Below are 19,851 nucleotides of genomic sequence, written 5' to 3'. Positions count from 1 at the left end.
TATTCTAACCACTTAAAGAATGGTCATCAAGGAAGAATTGTTTAAATTTGTCATTTTAAGTCACATGTTTCAATGCAAATTAAGGAACTTTAATTCACAATTTATGCATGGGGCTCATAAAGAAGCACAAAACCCCCGCTTGAATTACAATTATAATATAATCCACCAAAAAACACAATAAAAACCCTGCAGAAAGTATGCCAGCCTTGTAGAAGTATTTTCTGTTTAGGGTCACAAGGTTAATTGGTTTAATGATAATTGAGGGCCATAAATAACCCCAGAATTTCAGCATTTAAAATGTGGCAGCAGTCTGAATTTTATTCTACACACATGATTTTAAAATGCTCTTTAAGTATGACAATTTTGTTTTGACACAAACATGAACGCAACGAGAACATTAGCCGTCCTTTAAAGGTTAATCAGCTGTCAATTATATTATGTTACAGGTTACAGCTCCTCATGAACCAACAACACGTTTAACAGAAATGTGTAGATTTTATCCAGCATTTACCCAATCCAAGCTGGCGGAGGGAAACATAAAGATCAAGCAGCTTTAATAATCAGATCTGACAGCTTTAACAGTTGGCTAAATGACAGCAGTTTTCCCTAAAATCTGGACAACATGACAGACGGCTGTGTACATCATCAAAACAAGCAGAGGAGCCTAAAGGTGAGATAATTAGCCTACTGGACCAAGATGCACAGCAGAAACCCGCTTTATGTATCTGCTTTCGCATCTGTTCGGCCTCGGCAAGACCAGTTCGGTGTTAGAAAGGCGAACTGGGACCAGTCAGAGGGCTCTCTTGATGCTCTGGAGCCAACACTAAGCTAGCCGTTAGCCTGCTAGCTTGTTGTAAGGAAAATGCACTAGACGGAGAGCTCAGCTCAAGCTAACAACCGCTGGGTTTTTAATCTGCTAACTGGAACCGGGTTCGGGCACGTACTGCACTTGCACCCCCGGGTTCCGACTTTAAATTTTTGAGGTGAAAAAATTAGCAAGGCCCCAGTTAGGTTTCGAGCCAAATGGGGGCAAGGAAAGGCCAGGGCCAGGCCGAGTTAGCTCCGATTAGCTTAGCATGCTGGCTAACAGCCGTGCTAACCCGTTGCGTTTGCAAATGAAGAGGGAGACGCTTTTCATGCTCTGTAACGTTCCTGTCTGCGGCAAAACAGGCCGAAAACCGGCCCTTCTTACCCGACGAGTTCATCTCACCGCTGAAAGAGTTACATAAAGAATCGAGGATGTGTTTTAGATGAGGAGAAAAATAAGAATAAGAAGCCTACCCATTAGTTCTCTGCTTCTGCTGCTTCTCCTACACTGGAATATTGGAGATGATGGAGAGCCGCACTGCGCACGCGCGGGCGCCGTCTGCCAGCAGATGGGAGAGGTGATGTACGTTTTACTCCGGAGCGCTGCATGCATGAGATGAGCAGGGTGGAAGGGGCAAAGTTAGGTAAAAAAAACGGGACAAGAGAGGCAGAACAGCTGGAAGAGTGGGTGGGATGAGTCACAGGAAGATGGACAAATAAATGAAAACGATCAAAACTGCAACAAACAGTCAGAAAACACAATTTAACAAATAATTAAACGTCAAAATCAAATTTTATACAGAAAACTGCAGAAATGTTTGCTAGAAAAAACTGGAAAACAGTCAAACAAAACCCACAGGTAACATGTAAAAATGTGAGAAAACAACAATGGAAAAAAAAATAAACAATTTCAAAATGCAGTTATCAAAATTTTAGGACATGATAATGCAAAATAAAACATTTTACAAATCAAGAAGGAATTCAAAATTTTACAGAATTAAAAACACAAAAGCAACATTATTTCTCCAAATGCAGATACAAAACAGCAGAATTGTTTTTATCTTGTCATAAAATGTTGTGAAACACAAAGACAAACCAATTTCAAGGCAGGTTTTCTACTAATAACTGAATCTTTCACAAAAATCGAAATTTGACAAAAGGAAGGGCAAAACATTTGAAATTCAAAAGCACATAAATATTTAACTGAGTGCAAAACTTGCTAAACAGAAGTTTAAACATTTCTTTATAAAATATTGGGAACACAGCAATACAGAACTCCCTATCTTAAGACATGAGAAATCTACATACAAAATTTATTTAAAGCACAAAATAATACCCTTTGGCAAACAGTAAAGCAAAGCATTACAAATCAAAATGTACATCATACAACTAAAAAACTTTAAAAACTATAGCAAAAAGGTTAAACATTTCATGAAATTTGGGAAAAATAATAAGAAGAACAGAAATTAGCGAGATCAGACAGTAATACAACAAATAACAAAACATTTTACTATACATAATTAGTAAAATACGAAAAAAAATAAAAATTACAAAAGTAAAAATTTCTAAATTCCAAAAAACAAATACAAAAATGCTGACCAAATTTAACAAAATGCATAGGTTGTGGAAACAACAACAATGTAAAACAGAAACAGTGTTGAACCAACAAATATTTAACCAAACAGCAACAAAAACATCAAAAGAAACATTCTATGGCAGAGGTGTCCCAATTACAGCCCGGGGACCATTTGCGGTCCTTGAAATAATTTTGTGCGGCCCCCAACCACAGTTCAACAATGGTACAGATTTATTCCTCCACCAAATGGAGTTGAAGATAAACATTTGTTGTAATATTTTAGGATGAGATTTTTAATGACAGATTTATGTATTCCTAAGTTGAACAATTTCAGGGATAACACAAAGTGTTTTTCTTTTGTAGGGCCACAAATATCCAACAACTTTTTATTCAAAAAAAATACTTGGGCTCACCAGTTAATTAAAGTTGGCTAAATACAGCAAGAAAAACAAAGTTCTCATTTCTGTTGCTTGGAAGAGAATAAAACATTTTCTAGACCAACAAAATAGAAAACATTTGTCCGAAGAAGTGAGGAAACTGAACACCTTTAGTTTATTAAGGCAAACATCTGAGACCCTTTTCTGACCTAATATATTTGTTCTTTTCTACTGTGTTTCATAAAATATACATGTATAAAGAAAATAATTCTGAGTAAAATGATTTTATGTTTTTAATAAAAAAGAAAAGCTATGGCCCCTGAGGGTTTTCAACTGGCTGATTTTGGCCCATGGTGCAAAATGTTTGGATATCACTGCCTATGGGCTCTCTAATCTGACAAAAACAACAACGACAAAAACCAACATCTTATTAAACAACACATTTGCTCTAAAAAAGCAAAACAGGAAAACATCACCCAAATTTTAATTCCTGGAAAAACAAATAAAACATCTCAGAGAAAAGCTCTTTTTATACATTTTCTAGCGTCAGAGAGGATCATCTACACCCATGCTTCTTCTAGTATGATCCCCGATTTACGTGTTGGGCAGATGGCCTCACATTTGATTCCAGAACAGTCGAGTGACTGCAAGGTGCCGAGGATGTGTGGCTGCAAAACAAGCCCAAATCATCATAACTCCACTACTGTGTTTGACAGCTGATATGAGGTGTTTGTGCTAATATGCTGTTTGGTATTCTCTGAACTTGACACTTTGTATTATGCCTAAACATCTCCAAACTAATGGACAGCAATATCAGCTTCTGTAACAGTCTTTTCTGTTTTATTTCCAGTTTGGCATTGTGTTAAGACACGGTCTAAAGTCCTGCTTTAAAGGACTTTTGGAGGTGGTCACACAGATGATGATCAGCTAATCAAAAGTATTATTAGGCTGTCACGTAGAAGCAGCATGGGTGTACTTACTTGTGGTGCTGCTATCACATACAAACCTCTTCAACTTGTTCTTTTTCCAGTCATTTGAGTCATAAATCAATTTCAGGTTTGAAAAAACTCCCTAGAAATGATCAATGAATTGGTTTCTTAGACAAAATCTTTTAACTATCGTGCGTTTCAATGTGTGTTTAAGCTACAGCATTGTGGATTATCTGCCTAGGTCTTAGCAGCTGTAAACAAGGCAACAGCACAAATGTGCAAATCTGAAAAACAGACACTGAACCAGAAACAGATGCTCAAAGACGATCAATGAAACACACGAAAGCTTGAAAAATGAGGCCTTCGGCTGTGAAGACGCCTCAGTTCTGAAGGTCAAACCTGAGGAGATGTTAAATGAGTTCGGTCACAGTTTTGAAAAAGCTCTTCATGTGTTTATATAACGGCAGACTGAAAGTTAAGTATGTCAGCAGAAGGTCGTATTTTACGAATGTGTCGTATTTTTTTAATGTGGCAGAATAAACGCTCAGTGAAGGAGGCGATTTCTGAGATAGCTGGTAGTTTACTGTGCTTTGTTCATCCATCAGCTCCAAGTCATAGGAAGCCACATCCAATAAATAAATAAAATATATATATATAAAAACTATAAAAATTAGACCTATTATAATTTTATTGGGGGAGAATGCGGTAATATTGTTAAGAGTAAATTACCCAGACCAACCAGACAAACTAAGAAATCAAATTCTAATTACCAGAAGATAATACTGATTTTGTTTACTTTAATATCTTGGATGGTTTGTGAAAAATTCATTTTTGCGGTGATATTTTGTTTAAGAAAGACACATTTCCATTAGCTACTTTTAATCAATCAGACAGATATTGATAAACAAAAACAAGAAAATATGAAAAAAAGAGAGAACCTAACAGGATACAGATTTATGACTTGCTTGTTTTGCTCTTTGTTTGTAAAAAAAATATTTTATTGAATTATTCTGTTTAAAGAATACCATGTTTTTTATTATTATTATTTTTATTGGGACCAAGAAAATAAATAAATGCAGTAGGTGAACGTTTCATGTTTAAGTTCTTAAAAAATGTAAAAGAAAAAGTATGGCTATGTTTGAAAATAAGTAGAGAAAAAATATTGAATCTATAAAACACTCAAAAACAAACCAACAGAAATCCACCCACAACAAAAAGTAAAATGAAAACATATTATTACAAAATTCTGATTTTACACATTTTGCATATTATTATAATACTACAATTGCATTTCATTTTCAGTGAAATTTCACCTGCAAGATCCCCAAAGAAACAAAGAAAATTCATAAAAAGGAAATAAATAGTAGTAGTAAAACAACTGTAACAGATGGCGCCGACGATGGCAGCCTCGGAGCTTCGCTCTCTTTGTTTTTGTATTTTGTGTGTTTTTATGTTTTTCGAGCCACACTTCTGTGGTGTCATTCAGTAGAGAGGAACTTCTCAACATCAGAGAGTCCTCTCTTGGGTTTTTTTCACCATCTTTCATCGATCCGAGGTTCACTGGCAAGCGGAGCTGCGGCTCTACAGGTCCTTCTCAAAATATTAGCATATTGTGATAAAGTTCATTATTTTCCATAATGTCATGATGAAAATTTAACATTCATATATTTTAGATTCATTGCACACTAACTGAAATATTTCAGGTCTTTTATTGTCTTAATACGGATGATTTTGGCATACAGCTCATGAAAACCCAAAATTCCTATCTCACAAAATTAGCATATCATTAAAAGGGTCTCTAAACGAGCTATGAACCTAATCATCTGAATCAACGAGTTAACTCTAAACACCTGCAAAAGATTCCTGAGGCCTTTAAAACTCCCAGCCTGGTTCATCACTCAAAACCCCAATCATGGGTAAGACTGCCGACCTGACTGCTGTCCAGAAGGCCACTATTGACACCCTCAACCAAGAGGGTAAGACACAGAAAGAAATTTCTGAACGAATAGGCTGTTCCCAGAGTGCTGTATCAAGACACCTCAGTGGGAAGTCTGTGGGAAGGAAAAACTGTGACAGAAAACGCTGCACAACGAGAAGAGGTGACCGGACCCTGAGGAAGATTGTGGAGAAGGGCCGATTCTAGACCTTGGGGGACCTGCGGAAGCAGTGGACTGAGTCTGGAGTAGAAACATCCAGAGCCACCGTGCACAGGCGTGTGCAGGAAATGGGCTACAGGTGCCGCATTCCCCAGGTCAAGCCACTTTTGAACCAGAAACAGCGGCAGAAGCGCTTGACCTGGGCTACAGAGAAGCAGCACTGGACTGTTGCTCAGTGGTCCAAAGTACTTTTTTCGGATGAAAGCAAATTCTGCATGTCATTCGGAAATCAAGGTGCCAGAGTCTGGAGGAAGACTGGGGAGAAGGAAACGCCAAAATGCCAGAAGTCCAGTGTCAAGTACCCACAGTCAGTGATGGTCTGGGGTGCCGTGTCAGCTGCTGGTGTTGGTCCAATGTGTTTTATCAAGGGCAGGGTCAATGCAGCTAGCTATCAGGAGATTTTGGAGCACTTCATGCTTCCATCTGCAGAAAAGCTTTATGGAGATGAAGATTTCATTTTTCAGCACGACCTGGCACCTGCTCACAGTGCCAAAACCACTGGTAAATGGTTTACTGACCATGGTATCACTGTGCTCAATTGGCCTGCCAACTCTCCTGACCTGAACCCCATAGAGAATCTGTGGGATATTGTGAAGAGAACGTTGAGAGACTCAAGACCCAACACTCTGGATGAGCTAAAGGCCGCTATCGAAGCATCCTGGGCCTCCATAAGACCTCAGCAGTGCCACAGGCTGATTGCCTCCATGCCACGCCGCATTGAAGCAGTCATTTCTGCAAAAGGATTCCCGACCAAGTATTGAGTGCATAACTGTACATGATTATTTGAAGGTTGACGTTTTTTGTATTAAAAACACTTTTAATTTATTGGTCGGATGAAATATGCTAATTTTGTGAGATAGGAATTTTGGGTTTTCATGAGCTGTATGCCAAAATCATCCGTATTAAGACAATAAAATACCTGAAATATTTCAGTTAGTGTGCAATGAATCTAAAATATATGAATGTTAAATTTTCATCATGACATTATGGAAAATAATGAACTTTATCACAATATGCTAATATTTTGAGAAGGACCTGTATATGGGATACTGCGCCGAAAACGTCGAAGGGGAAAGCGTGCTGGCGCGCTGGTAAAGCTCCGCAAAAGAGGACTTCGCAAACCACTGCCTTCATTCCACCTGGCAAATGTCTGCTCTCTCAACAACAAGATGGACGAGCTGCTTCTTCTCACCGGTAAAAACACGGACCTCCGCGGATCAGCGGTTCTCTGCTTCACCGAGACATGGCTGAGTGAAAACATCCCGGACTGTGCACTGCTGATGCCGGACAGCATATTAAGTGTCCCACCAGAGACAAAAACACACTGGACCATTGTTACACAGCTTTAAAGGACTCATATCATGCTGTTACCAGGGCTGCTCTGGGTTTTTCGGATCATTATCTAATCCACCTCATCCCAACCTACAGATAGAGACTAAGAGCTTCCAAACCCAAGGTTCACACTGTTAAGAAGTGGACTGAGGAATCAAAGCAGATGCTACAGGCCTGCTTTGAATGCACAGACTGGACTGTTTTTGAAACCTCAGCCACTGACATAAACGAACTAACTGATGTGGTGACATCATACATCAGTTTCTGTGAGGACATGTGTGTGCAGACCAAGACCTTCTGCACCTTTGGGAACAATAAGCCATGGTTTACTCCACACCTCAAGAATCTGCGCAGGGACAAGGAAGAAGCTCACAGCAGTGGAGATTGGGCGCGGTACAGGCAGGCCAGGAACAGACTAACAAAAGAGATCAAAGCAGCTAAGAGAAGCTACAGTGAGAAGCTGAAGAACAGCCTTTCTACTGGTGACGCTTCCTCTGTATGGACCGGTCTGAGAAACCTGACTGCCTACAAGAGCCCCTCCACCCATCCTGAACAGAGTCGTCTCCTGGACAACCGTCTGAATGGCTTCTACTGTAGACATGACAAGAAGCCATTCACACCTCAAATCATCCCCTCTACATCCCATTCAGGAACAAATTCCTCCCATAAAGCAACCAACCCCCCACCATCAGATCCTCTGCCTGCACTAAAGATCTCTGAAGAAGAGGTAAACAGACTCTTTCAGCGCATAAAAACAAAGAAAGCTGGGGGACCAGATAACGTCTCCCCATCATGCCTGAAAGCCTGCGCAAATCAACTCACTCCGATCTTCACAAGGATCTTCAACAAGTCACTGGAGAAATGTGAGGTCCCCTCCTGCCTCAAACGATCCACCATCATCCCGGTTCCCAAGAAACCCACCATCCTAGGATTAAATGACTACAGGCTTGTAGCCCTGACGTCTGTGATCATGAAGTCCTTTGAGCGGCTGGTGTTGAAGCACCTGAAAGACATCACAGGCCCCCTGCTGGACCCCCTGCAATTTGCTTACCGAGCAAACAGGTCGGCAAATGATGCTGTTAACTTAGGTCTACACTTCATCCCGCAACACCTCGACCGTCCAGGGACGTACGCCAGGATCCTGTTTGTAGACTTCAGTTCGGCCTTCAACACCATCATACCAGACATCCTCCACCAGAAGCTCACCCAGCTCAACGTCCCAGCCTCCACCTGTCAGTGGATCAGCAGCTTCCTGACGGACTGACAGCAGCAGGTGAGACTGGGGAGCATCTTCTCCCGATCCAGATCAATAAGTACTGGTGCCCCCCAGGGATGTGTTCTATCCCCACTGCTCTTCTCTCTGTACACAAATGACTGCACCTCATCGGACTCGTCCGTGAAACTCCTTAAGTTTGCAGACGACACCACTGTCATTGGACTGATCCAGGACGGTGATGAGTCTGTATACAGACAGCAGGTGGATCGGCTGGTACACTGGTGCGGTCAGAACTACCTTGAACTCCACCCACTCAAGACTGTGGAAATGGTGGTGGACTTTCGGAGAACACCACCCCCATACACCCCCCTCACCATCCTCAACAACACTGTATCGGCCGTGGACCACTTCAGGTTCTTAGGAACCACCATCTCTGAGGATCTGAGAAGGTCTTCACACATAGACACTGTTTGAAAGAAGGCCAAGCAGAGACTGTACTTCCTGAGGCAACTCAAGAAGTTCAACCTTCCACAGGAGCTGCTGGTGATCTTCTACACTGACATCATTCAATCGGTCCTCTCTTCATCAATCTCAGTGTGGTTTGGTTCATCCACAAAACAGGACAGGTCCAGACTGCAACGAATAATCAGGACTGCAGAGAGAATAATCAGAGCTGACCTTCCCTCCATCCAGGACTTATACAGGTCTAGGGTCAAGAAAAGAGCTGCTAAAATCTCTGCAGACCCCACACACCCTGCACATAAACTGTTTAGAGCTTTACCTTCCGGCTGCCGCTACAGAGCACTGTTTACTAAAACCAGCCGCCACAGAGACAGTTTCTTCCCCCAGGCTGTTTCTCTGTTAAACATTTAATAGAGTACAGAACAACAGCATATAGATGTTGCAAATGCACCTTTTCTATTAGATATGTGTATATTGTACATTGTAAATTGTAAATTTGTATATTCTGTAATGCAAAAACAGAACAAAAGAGCAAAGTGTACCGGAGGCAAATTCCTTGTTTGTATGCACGAACTTAGCAATAAAGCTGATTCTGATTCTGATAACAGGTGAAAGTTACACTCTCAAAAAATAAAAATAAACAGCCAAGCAAACAAATTTACAGAAAATATGTGTAAATAACGTGTAAATAATCAGTAAAAATACAAATAATGACTATGATAATTCTCGCTGCTATTATTGTTGTAATGCTACTGTTTTTAAATTCAAACTAGCATCTTATTTAGTGCCCAGTTTATGTTAAAGCCTATTTATTATATCATAGTATTTCAGTTTGTTTGACTATTTTGTTTTCCGGTTGGCTTCCTGCCTTAGCCAATCAGGGGAGACCTACAATCAAAGGCGGAAGTGGTCATCAGTGACAGGGCTGAGCTCCCGCGAAAATCGAGACACATTTTCACCATAATACGTTCAGGTAGGAGGATGTTTTATCAGGCCACTGTATGTGCAGATTGTTATATTAACTAAGTCTATATTAAATATGTAAATAAACGTCGTTTAGCTCCAAATTATATAGCTGTGGGTTTATTTACCAGCGGCTGAGAGTGTACTGAAAGTTACACCAAACTACTGTCTTAAATTAAACTAGTATAGAGATTTAGTCGTTTCCTACTGTTTTTAACTAGCCTCAGTTCATTTCTGGGACTTGGTCTGAAAAAGTAACACTTTCTTAACAATTCGGCCTATAAAGCACCCAGCCAGGAGTAGAAATACCATTTAAACTATTAAACCACATTTTCCCAGGTTTTTCCTCACTATCATGAGTAAAAGAAAAGCGAAAGATGCTCATCTGCCCATTGGAGAATGCATTAATCAGGTTTGACATAAAGAACTTATTCCCTTATTTTGTTTATGTTGATTAAAATTATGAATTTGTATTTATGTTTATGTACCTTTTATTCTTAGGTTCATCGGATTTTAAGGAAGAGGTTTTGCCATCAGCAGCTTCCTGATAAACCAGAGGGATTGGAGGCTCAACACAAGTAGGTGAATTTTTCCCACTTTGGGAATAATTTTGCAATTCTTACCAAGCTTAAGATGGGTTGAGCCAGTTGAGTCTATCCTGGCAGAACACAAGTGTCCCAGTTAAAATAATTTTCAGTGAAAAATGGGATATTGTTGAATGTCTGTTTACCTGCAGACACCTGATGGACCTGCTGAAGCGAGCAATGGTCCATGGGGAGAGCAATTCTGTCCTTATCGTTGGCCCTAGAGGAGCAGGGAAATCCATGGTGAGCCTCCACCAAGTTAAGGTAGGAAAAATGGCAGATTCTGAGGCGTAACGTCTATTTGTGTGTCTGCAGCTGCTGAGGAGCGTGCTGAGGGACTTGTCAGAGGAAACAGAGGTGCAGAAAAACCTCCTGCAGGTTCACCTCAACGGTAAGCTCTAATCGTTTTGGAAAATGATCTCAAATGAAGATGTTTTCATGCATACTTTCATCCGGTTGTTGTAGGTCTCCTGCAGACGGACGACAGAATAGCACTGAAAGAAATAACAAGGCAGCTCCACCTGGAAAATGTTGTTGGCGATAGAGTGTTTGTGAGTAATGACGAGGGGTTCTGGCAGGAGTTTCTCCAAGAAGACTACTGCAAAAACGGATTTCTGTGTGATTTCAGGGAAGCTTTGCAGAGAACCTGGCTTTCCTTCTGGATGCGTTAAAGAAAGGGGATCGCAGCAGCAGCCGTCCGGTCCTGTTTGTCCTGGACGAGTTCGACCTGTTCACCCACCATAAGAACCAGACCCTGCTCTACAACCTGTTTGACGTTTCCCAGTCTGCCCAGGTGCCCCTTGCCGTGGTCGGCCTCACCTGCAGACTGGTGGGTCATGCATCCATCCATTCATGTATGCATGCATGCATTCATTCAGGGACAGAACGTAGCTGGTATTACAATGTAACCTCTGCTCTGCACATAAGCTTTCTAGCCATAATCTCTGGTTGGTGTTTTCTGATAAAGAACAATAAACTATACTTCTGTGATAGTAATACAAATACTAACAGTATAAAAAGTGGCAGTGATGCTATCGTAGAGATCTGACAGTTGATTGGCTGGTTTGAGGCTAGGCTTTCAGGCCATAACATGACTATAAACATATCACTGAAATCAAAAACAAGAGAACACATTCAACATCAGACAGTTTCTTGCCATCTTGTAGCAGAATTAAATGTCTGGTTTTAGGAAACACATCTGGGAGAGAAACAAAAGAAGACGGGGCCTGGAATGGTGCCCTGTGGAATTCCTGTTTTAACTGAAGAAGAAGAAGGTAGATAGGTGATTCTGTTGGGTGGTTATACTTGAATCCAAACAGGAAAGGATACAGGTTGTGATTTGTTTCTAGATGCACAATATTAGGAAATATTGCGGTCACGATATCAGTTGAGATTGATGCCTATTTTCTTCTTTCCTGTCCAGTGACTTTTAGCGTTTTGTCATCTATTTGTCGTCTATCTAACAATTATTGCACTCCAAACAGTCCTTTGTGAGATTAATATTGCACACAGATAGTGTGATGACGATATATTCCTGATATATTGTGCAGCCCTATTCTAGATCATCTAATGGTTGCTCCGAAGCAACCTTCTTCAGCACTTTTGACAAGATTTCAGCCCAATCGGACTTTAAAAGCCAGGTTAATGAAGGCGTTTTTAAATTTGTTTGGCAATTGACCAGTTTTGGAAGCGACTTTTGGGAGAATTGGTGTTCACTGTGTATAATTCCTTAGATGAGCTTCCTTCAAGCGCGGAAAACAAGATGCTTTTGTTTTTAAGCTATTTGTTTTCTTCCAGGACGTGCTGGAACTGTTGGAGAAGCGGGTAAAGTCTCGGTTTTCCCACCGTCAGATCCACCTGCTGACCACCTTGACGTTCTCTCAGTATCTGGATCGGGTCAGAGCTCAGCTCAGCCTACCGAACGGCTTCCCAGATGGAAAGTTTGTTGAGGAGTGGAACGCTACCGTCACAGTGAGTCAATTAGCAATACTCCAGAAACAGAAATGGGGTTTTCAGTTCTTGATCTTGAATTTTTCCTCGTCCTCCTGCAGACTCTCTGTGAGGACACGTCGGTTGAAGAGGTCCTGCAAAGACACTACAACTCCAGTAAGGACTTCCGCTCCTTGCACATGCTGCTGGTGAGATGAACCTCCTTAAGATGCATGATTCCCTAAAGAAGAAAACTTCCTAACTAAATAATTCCCTCTAGATGTTGTGTTTGAGTCGCGTATCGGTTGCCAAACCAGCCATCACGCCAGCTGACCTCCAGGACGCCAGTCGCTTGTGTCTCGCCGACGCCAAGGCCAACATGCTCCACGGTAAAACAGTTAACCTGAGACTGGTCCAGATTGTTACACCGGAGTCAGATCTAAGATTTTCTTCTTCTCTGCAGGTCTGTCGATCTTGGAGCTGTGCCTGATCATCGCCATGAAACACCTCAACGACATCTATGAAGGAGAGCCGTTCAACCTGCAGATGGTTCACAATGGTAGGTCTGGAGATGTGATTTCTAAGATTAAAGAAGGAAAGCCAAGATGGGTCCCATTTGCTATGAGGCATGTGAGGACAGATCTGTGGCCTGATTAAGTTTAGTTAAACCATATCAGTTCTTATAAACCGCTTAAAAATTTTATTTTATAGATGTCATGAGGCCACCTGCACAGAATGAGGTTGTTTTGTAAAGACCTAAAATTCAGACAAGCACATTTTGTAGTGAAAAAAGGCAGTTAATGCAGATGAGAGGTCAGGTGTGGTGTATGCTACACAGCAAATGTATGGATAAAAGTGTTCTGGACAGGCCATAATTGTACTTTTTAGCATGCAAAACTCTGGTGAAAATGGTGGTGGCAGCATCATGCTATGGGGAAGATGGTTCATGTTAAGATGGATGGAGATAAATACAAGGAAATCCTGGGAAAAATCCCGTTAGAGGCTGTGACTCCTGCTTTGGCAAGAAATATTCCCACCTTATTTTAACTCTCCACTCTGTATGTTTAGAGTTTAAGAAGTTCCTGCAGAGGAAGTCCAGCTCCTTGTACAACTTTGAGCAGCCGGTCATAATGAAGGTAAGATCCTCTGACCCCCACCGACAGAACAGCCACGCTTCTAAGGTTGACCGTGCCTTATTGTCCGCAGGCCTTCGAGCGCCTGCAGCAGCTGGAGCTCATCCGACCGGCTGACAGCTCCTCGGCTAAGACCCAGAGGGAGTACCAGCTGATGAGGCTCATGCTGGACCACGGTCAGATCATGGAGGCGCTGCAGAAGTACCCTCAGTGCCCAACGGATATCAAACAGTGGGCCACGTCGGCATTCGCTTAAAATCTGGATATTATGCGATGTTTTTTAAGATGTACCAACATGTTTTATGCTGCCAGAATAAATTATGAAAGAAAATAAAGGAACTAATTTCTTCATGTCTAATGTTTTGTGAAATGTAGGGCCTTCAGAAATCCGTTAGGTCCTCTCTGCTGCCACCTAGTGGTCTATATATGCAAACACCACCAAATGCCTTCAGAGCTGTGGTCTGATGAGCTTAAAATGTACATTTCTGACCTATATGCAAAACCAGATGGGTGGGTAAAATGAACATTGTACATCACCCTGAACACCCTACCCCACTGTGAAATATGGTGGTGGCAGAATCATGCTGTGGGACGCTTTTGCTTCAGAATGTGGGTAGAGGCTGAGCCAAGATGCAGTCAGTGAAAGCATATTTAAATATTAAAATGTCCCAAACGCCAGACGTAAATCTAGTTGAGAAGACTTGAAAAGAAATTTTTACACACCCTCTCCATCCAGTCTGAAAATCACAGTCTGCTCATTTGCAAATACCAAACATGAACATCTTCATTTGTTTAAGATGAGTTTTCTCCAGGTTCTTCCTGAGACATGACACTCATTTTATAGACAAATCAATTTAAGACACAAAAAGACAAAACGGACACAATCTAAAAACACATTTATTTACATCATGTGGATCACTTCAGCTGATAAAAACATGGTCTGCTAACGTCGGCGGAGAGCCAAAGCGCTGATCAGGGATCACTTGTCTTCTGTGATGTTTCCAGGGTTCCTACGCTGCTCTAATACTTTTCTCTGCTTCTTCTTAACAATCCAGATATTACGCCTCAGTTTTCTATCTTCACATTATTTTGTCAGCACCATGAAATCTACAATCACAGCTTTCTTAACTTTTTACAAAACAAATTCCAACCCACGGAGGTTCAGGGTGCCCTTCGTTTGAGCCTCGGAAACCCTGCGTCACCATCACTAGAGACAGTAATGGCAGATCTCAGATCAGCACTGGCACTTCAGAGTTTGGAGAAATGTGGGATGAAGAACAGCTGTAGTGTTTTGTGTAGTCACTGAGGTTCAATGTTTCCTCTAAAACCCTGACAGTGTGGGGAAAAAAGGAGATCAACGCTGGAATGAAACAGGGTTCCTCCCATTCAGGTTTCCAACCATTTTAACCAGCCAAGCATAAAGGTTGATAGTTATAACCTTGAGATAGCGACAACTTGTGCTTGTTTTCTTGACATATTAATTTTATTTTCTCTTATCAAAATAAGAGCTGAACGTTCCTTGACTTCAGAACTTATAGTTCAGATTTAATTGTCCTTTTTTGTCGTAATGTTTATGTTCCATTTTCATGAAAACATTAGAAATGAGTTTGACCGTATTTACCTGAAGATAATCAAATTTCTGGCTGGTTTTAATCACAATAACAAACATTTTCTCAAGTCAAGAGATTTGGTCCTGATGATTTTCATTATCTCCTAATGCTGAGAAAACTATCTCAAGCAAAGCTTTTTTGCATCGATTGTTGCATCATCCCATTATCTCGAGATCAGACCTCAAGCTTGTTTTATGTCTCATTACCTCATAATGCCAAGATGTCATTTTCTCATATGAAGAAGCTGGTTATGATCCTTTAAAGCTTTTATCATATTATCTCGAGATATGAGCTTGAGCGTCTTTGTTGCAATTCATTTATTGTCTCATCTACAGAAAATATAAAAACAGTAAGTACCTCAAGCTTGTTTTGTTGTGGCAGTAACTTGACTATCTCATTATCTCGATATAAGGTGTTAATCCAGTTTTTTTAATTGGTTCCATTACATTATTGTCTCGAAATAACCGAAGCTCGAGTTTGTTTCTAGCAACCACAGTTTTGTTGTAATAACTAATATCTCAAGTTCTTGTATAGGCATTTTCATTATCTAATTATCTTGATTATTTCGTTATGATTTTGATTATATCCTTAACATAAGGTCTCAGTCCCATTTTTGTCCATTAGGGACAGATTTCTAAAGATGATAGTTTTATTTTCGTGATAACAGTTCGATTATTTCATAATCTCAAGACTTTTGTAAATACCATTTAGTCTCTTTATTATGTGATAAGATGTTTTACTTATTTCTATCGCTATAATAGTTTTGTTACATCATTCGGTCAATAGTGAGATTTCAAACACGTTACAATAAGTTTTCGTTTCTTGTTTTGAGAAAACAGTATTGATTTAAGCTCCAATTGTCCGATCTCTAGAAAATAAGACCCAAGGATTGGTGTTTAATTATGTCTTTGTGTTCAAGATGTCAAAGACCAAATTCCTAAGATAATGGGTTCATATACGTGTTTCCACCCCAAATCATGACAGTGATACTAGAAAATGGGTCATGGTTAAAAGTCTGGAAAGATGAAGGCTTTTGTAGGAACCCTGGCAACACTTGTGGTAGATGATTGTAATTTCACATTAGGAAAAAATTGCAATGGCTCTTTGAGAACAAAACTTAGGGTAACTAAACACCCTCCCTGGGGAACTCCTCAGGCTGAATGTTAATTATTTCCTTTTAATTTAAGGGCTTCACAAACATAGGCTATTTTAAAGAAATATCTTAGCATTATATCAGGGCAACTTTGATACACGAAGTGAATGTAGAGGAAACACTGAAGTTCAACACGCTCTTAGAAAGATTCAGCTCAGAGTATATAGTCAAGAACTGGTAATTATGTCTGTACAGATCCTACACTGCTTAAAATAGTGGGAGGCAACAAGACAAATGTTTCACGGTAGTTTATACGCACAGCAATGTGAGGTGCTGGGCTGGAGGAAGTCACCGTGGAAAACTGTAAAAGCCTGGACGCTCAGAAACCCATTCATACACCTTCGTGCGGCAGATTTAACAAGTCCTGAGGAAAAACCAAGGGTTTGTTTGGCAAAATGGCAAACAAGTTCGTCCAGATTTGCTTTAATGAAGCATTCGGCAATGATGAGAAGTTATTTTTGTTTTTGATAAACTGAATTGCGTCCTGCAGCTGTACTATTGTTTGGTGCATAAATGAATAACCGAACGTATTGCTTTTACCATTTTCTACAGGACAGGGCACAATCACACGACACCAGCCGAACGCAAGGCCCTTTAGAGTTACACAGGGCCGGGCTGAATCCATCAAAGTACACACTTTATATATTTATATATATATATTTATATAGAATCCGGGAGTCTGTAGAACATTCATTTTCGGTCGTTTGTCGATTGACTGAATAGAAAGAAGCACGTTACAGTTTATAACTATTGTCTTTTTGAATTAATGAAAATATTTCCTGAATTAGAACCCACCCACAACCCCATAACAACAAGGACAACAAACAACCAACCGCAAAACGTGCCAACTCCTGATGACTTTATTTTGGAGTTGCACCTGAGCTCTGATCCCCGAAACCTCAGGCCAGAAAAAAAAAAAATCAAAAAATAAATACAACATTATATGCAAGGTCATGGATTTAAAAAAAAAAGAAGAAAAAAATTAAAATGCTACAAGGTATTTGTGTGTGTTTGTGTATTGAAAGCCACTCCTGCAGCAGATCCTACAGAAGCGTAGGGTAAAGTTTGCGGCACTGGTTGCATATAAACTCGCTAGAACTTAGTAAGCATAGTACTGAATCCCTGAATGGTGTTTATCGGTAGGGGGCGGTCTCCTGATCGCAGTTTAAGCCGATCCTTTCCTACAGCGGTTAAATATCCTAATTGACTGAAATACGGCTTGAGTTTTTGCATTTGAGGACACACAATACTGGTACTTTCTCAGTTATGGCAGTGAAAATGAGGAAACTTCTTTCTAACTTGGCATTGATGGAGGCTTTCCGTTACATTTTAATTTCTTCCTGATTTTGGTTTATTTGCCACTCTTCTACCCCAAAACAAAATCCCTGGGAGTGAGGTAGTGCTTATTGAAGGGCTGCTGGAGGTTTTTTTCCATTTTTCAGCGTTTCTCATCCCTGACCTTTGATGAAAGCTGCGTTGGAACGGAAGCAGCAGCAGAAAGGAAGCAACAGGTGCTGTTCTCGTGCTACAGTGTGTAAATAAGATGATGGCTTCTTCTTCCTTCAGGTTTGCTGTGTTGTTGTTGTTGTTGTTGCAAGAAAAACGTGCGGATTTATACATCTCCAACTCACTGTTTTACTTCTTTTAGTTTCTGGATCGTTGCTCTTAAAAAAGGATACTTTATTCTCAGTGGAAGTTTGCATAAACTCATAAGCATAAACATCACTAAATTTGGGCTTTTGGGTATTAAGGATTGTAGTGAGGACCATTGCCAAGGTTTAGAACAAGATCCACACCAGGAAACTGTTTAGCACGGAGAGGTACCATCATGCTGAGGGTCAAATGCCTTCTGGAGAAGACTTATGGTCAGACGAGACAATGATCAAGCTTTTTAACCACAATGATAAGAGAGATACAAAGGGGAGTCAAGAAGAGACTTTTACACCTAAAAACACTGTTCCAAGCATAGTGGTGGTGGCTGTATCATGCTGTGGGCCTATTTCAGGACTACATCCTTCAGCTTCAAATCAAGTCAACAGCTAAATGGTTGAAACATCCCAAACCCATCCACACTGGTATATGAATGGATAAAGCATGCTAACATTTAGCTTCTGGGATGACCTTTTGACCTATAGTCCAAGCTTAGAAGCCTGATGGGCGCCAGGAAACCAAGAAGAGTCTGGAAACACTCACAGTTATGCCAGAAGCTTGTCAATGGATAAATATAGTGTGCGATAGAGGTGCATCCTCTTAAGGTACATTTAAGTAAATATTACAGAGGGTGTATGTATATATTTTAGCATGCATGTATAAATTTGACTCTGTGTGGAGTAGAGAAAATCCAGGATTCAAATAAATAATTAAAGCCCAAAATTAGTGACATTCATACCAACGATGAGTTAGTGGAACCCGTGGCTACAGCTGCATTTAGTGATTCATTTGGCTCTTTTCTCGACCGTCACAGAACAGCGTTTTACGAAATCACAAACACGATCCAAGCAAAGCACAACCCTGGCCTGAACCTCAGAGAGAAGTTTCCTCATGTTTCACTCGGTTTTTTTGTTTTGTTCAAACTGCGTCGCGCGAAACCGCCCCGAAGCTTGAGGAGAGACTGCAGGTATGCCGGCACCAGTGTTCAACGTCCCTCAAAACGTCTTGTACATCCGTTTGGCCTGACATCGACGAGAGTAACTAATACAGACAGGTAGAAATGGCACCAGGATGGAGGAGGGCACGGGGGATTCCTCGTCTCAGCTCCACTAACTGCTTCCAAAGCTTCGATTGTGGGTCTGATGAACTGAAAAGAAAGCGTCAAAGAGGAGAAAGTTTTGAATGAGCCGAGCAGCGAGCCGAGGAGAGAGAAAGGGAATCGGTTCGGTTCTGGAACGGTGATGGGGCGTGGCGAGTAGCAAAGATTCCTGAGGTGTATAAAAAGAGAGCAGAGACTCTTGATGGTACTAAAAACCGAACAAATAGAAGGAGCGGGAAACCGAATCCGAAGCAAGCTGGCTCAGCTGAATACACATCGGGCTGGGAAATCGAATACTGAGCGGCTTGTCTTATCTGCGTTTTTCTGGAGATCGTTTCAGAAAAACAAAAAGGAAAAAAATAAACAACATATCCAGTTCTCAGACGTGTCAGCAGCTGACAGAGCAAACTCTAATTAAAATGAAAAGAAATCACTTTAAATGACAACTTCATTGATCTACCAACAAGTCCAAATCAAAGGGAGCAGGGAGGGAGACCTGGCGGGAGAATTGAAAACACGATGTCCGTCTGAACTGAGGTATAGCTGGCTGAAGGAGGTTTATGGTTTGCAAATGGACCCCCCTCCCCCGTTAAAATGAGCTGATTACCAGGTGGTCTGGCTCCGTGATTCACTATGTACAGCAGCATTACACTATAAACATTCAGAAGCCGTTGCTTTGTTGGCAGAACGATCGTCGTTTCCTCAACAGAACGCACAGAAGAAGGACAACGAACGCTTCAGGAGCCATGGGCTCGTCTTTTTTGTTTGTTCTCGTTTTTTTTTTTAACACTAAAATGCGCTGAGAGTTCAGTGAAATTTCTCCGTGTCCGTCTCCGTGTGTGGATATAAAAACAACGCATGATCAAACCAGGGTG

At 40.8% G+C, this 19,851-nt stretch overlaps 2 protein-coding genes across 2 annotated transcripts in view; one reads left to right on the top strand and one right to left on the bottom strand.

Moving 5' to 3' along the window:
* The window catches only part of LOC124861664 (methyl-CpG-binding domain protein 5-like), a 31,627-nt gene extending 30,262 nt beyond the window's left edge, over window positions 1–1,365 (bottom strand). The window contains exon 1 of the mRNA XM_047355556.1: window positions 1,282–1,365. The gene's annotated coding sequence lies outside the window, so the exon portion shown is untranslated. The remainder of the gene's footprint in view (window positions 1–1,281) is intronic.
* On the top strand, window positions 534–13,812 carry orc4 (origin recognition complex, subunit 4). The gene is made up of 14 exons (XM_047355557.1): window positions 534–670; window positions 9,729–9,828; window positions 10,158–10,230; window positions 10,320–10,396; window positions 10,555–10,645; window positions 10,718–10,793; window positions 10,868–10,953; window positions 11,031–11,231; window positions 12,200–12,373; window positions 12,454–12,540; window positions 12,612–12,720; window positions 12,795–12,890; window positions 13,400–13,467; window positions 13,538–13,812. Exons 3-14 carry the CDS (start codon window positions 10,174–10,176, stop codon window positions 13,718–13,720), a joined length of 1,305 nt encoding a protein of 434 aa, XP_047211513.1. The 5' UTR covers window positions 534–670; window positions 9,729–9,828; window positions 10,158–10,173; the 3' UTR covers window positions 13,721–13,812.
* Window positions 13,813–19,851: the final 6,039 nt, after the last annotated feature.

This window comes from Girardinichthys multiradiatus, chromosome 24 (assembly GCF_021462225.1).
Source record: "Girardinichthys multiradiatus isolate DD_20200921_A chromosome 24, DD_fGirMul_XY1, whole genome shotgun sequence".
NCBI classification, from domain to species: domain Eukaryota; kingdom Metazoa; phylum Chordata; class Actinopteri; order Cyprinodontiformes; family Goodeidae; genus Girardinichthys; species Girardinichthys multiradiatus.
The sequence above is the reverse complement of the archived record's forward strand: the minus strand, read 5'-3'. Positions and strand labels throughout refer to the sequence as shown.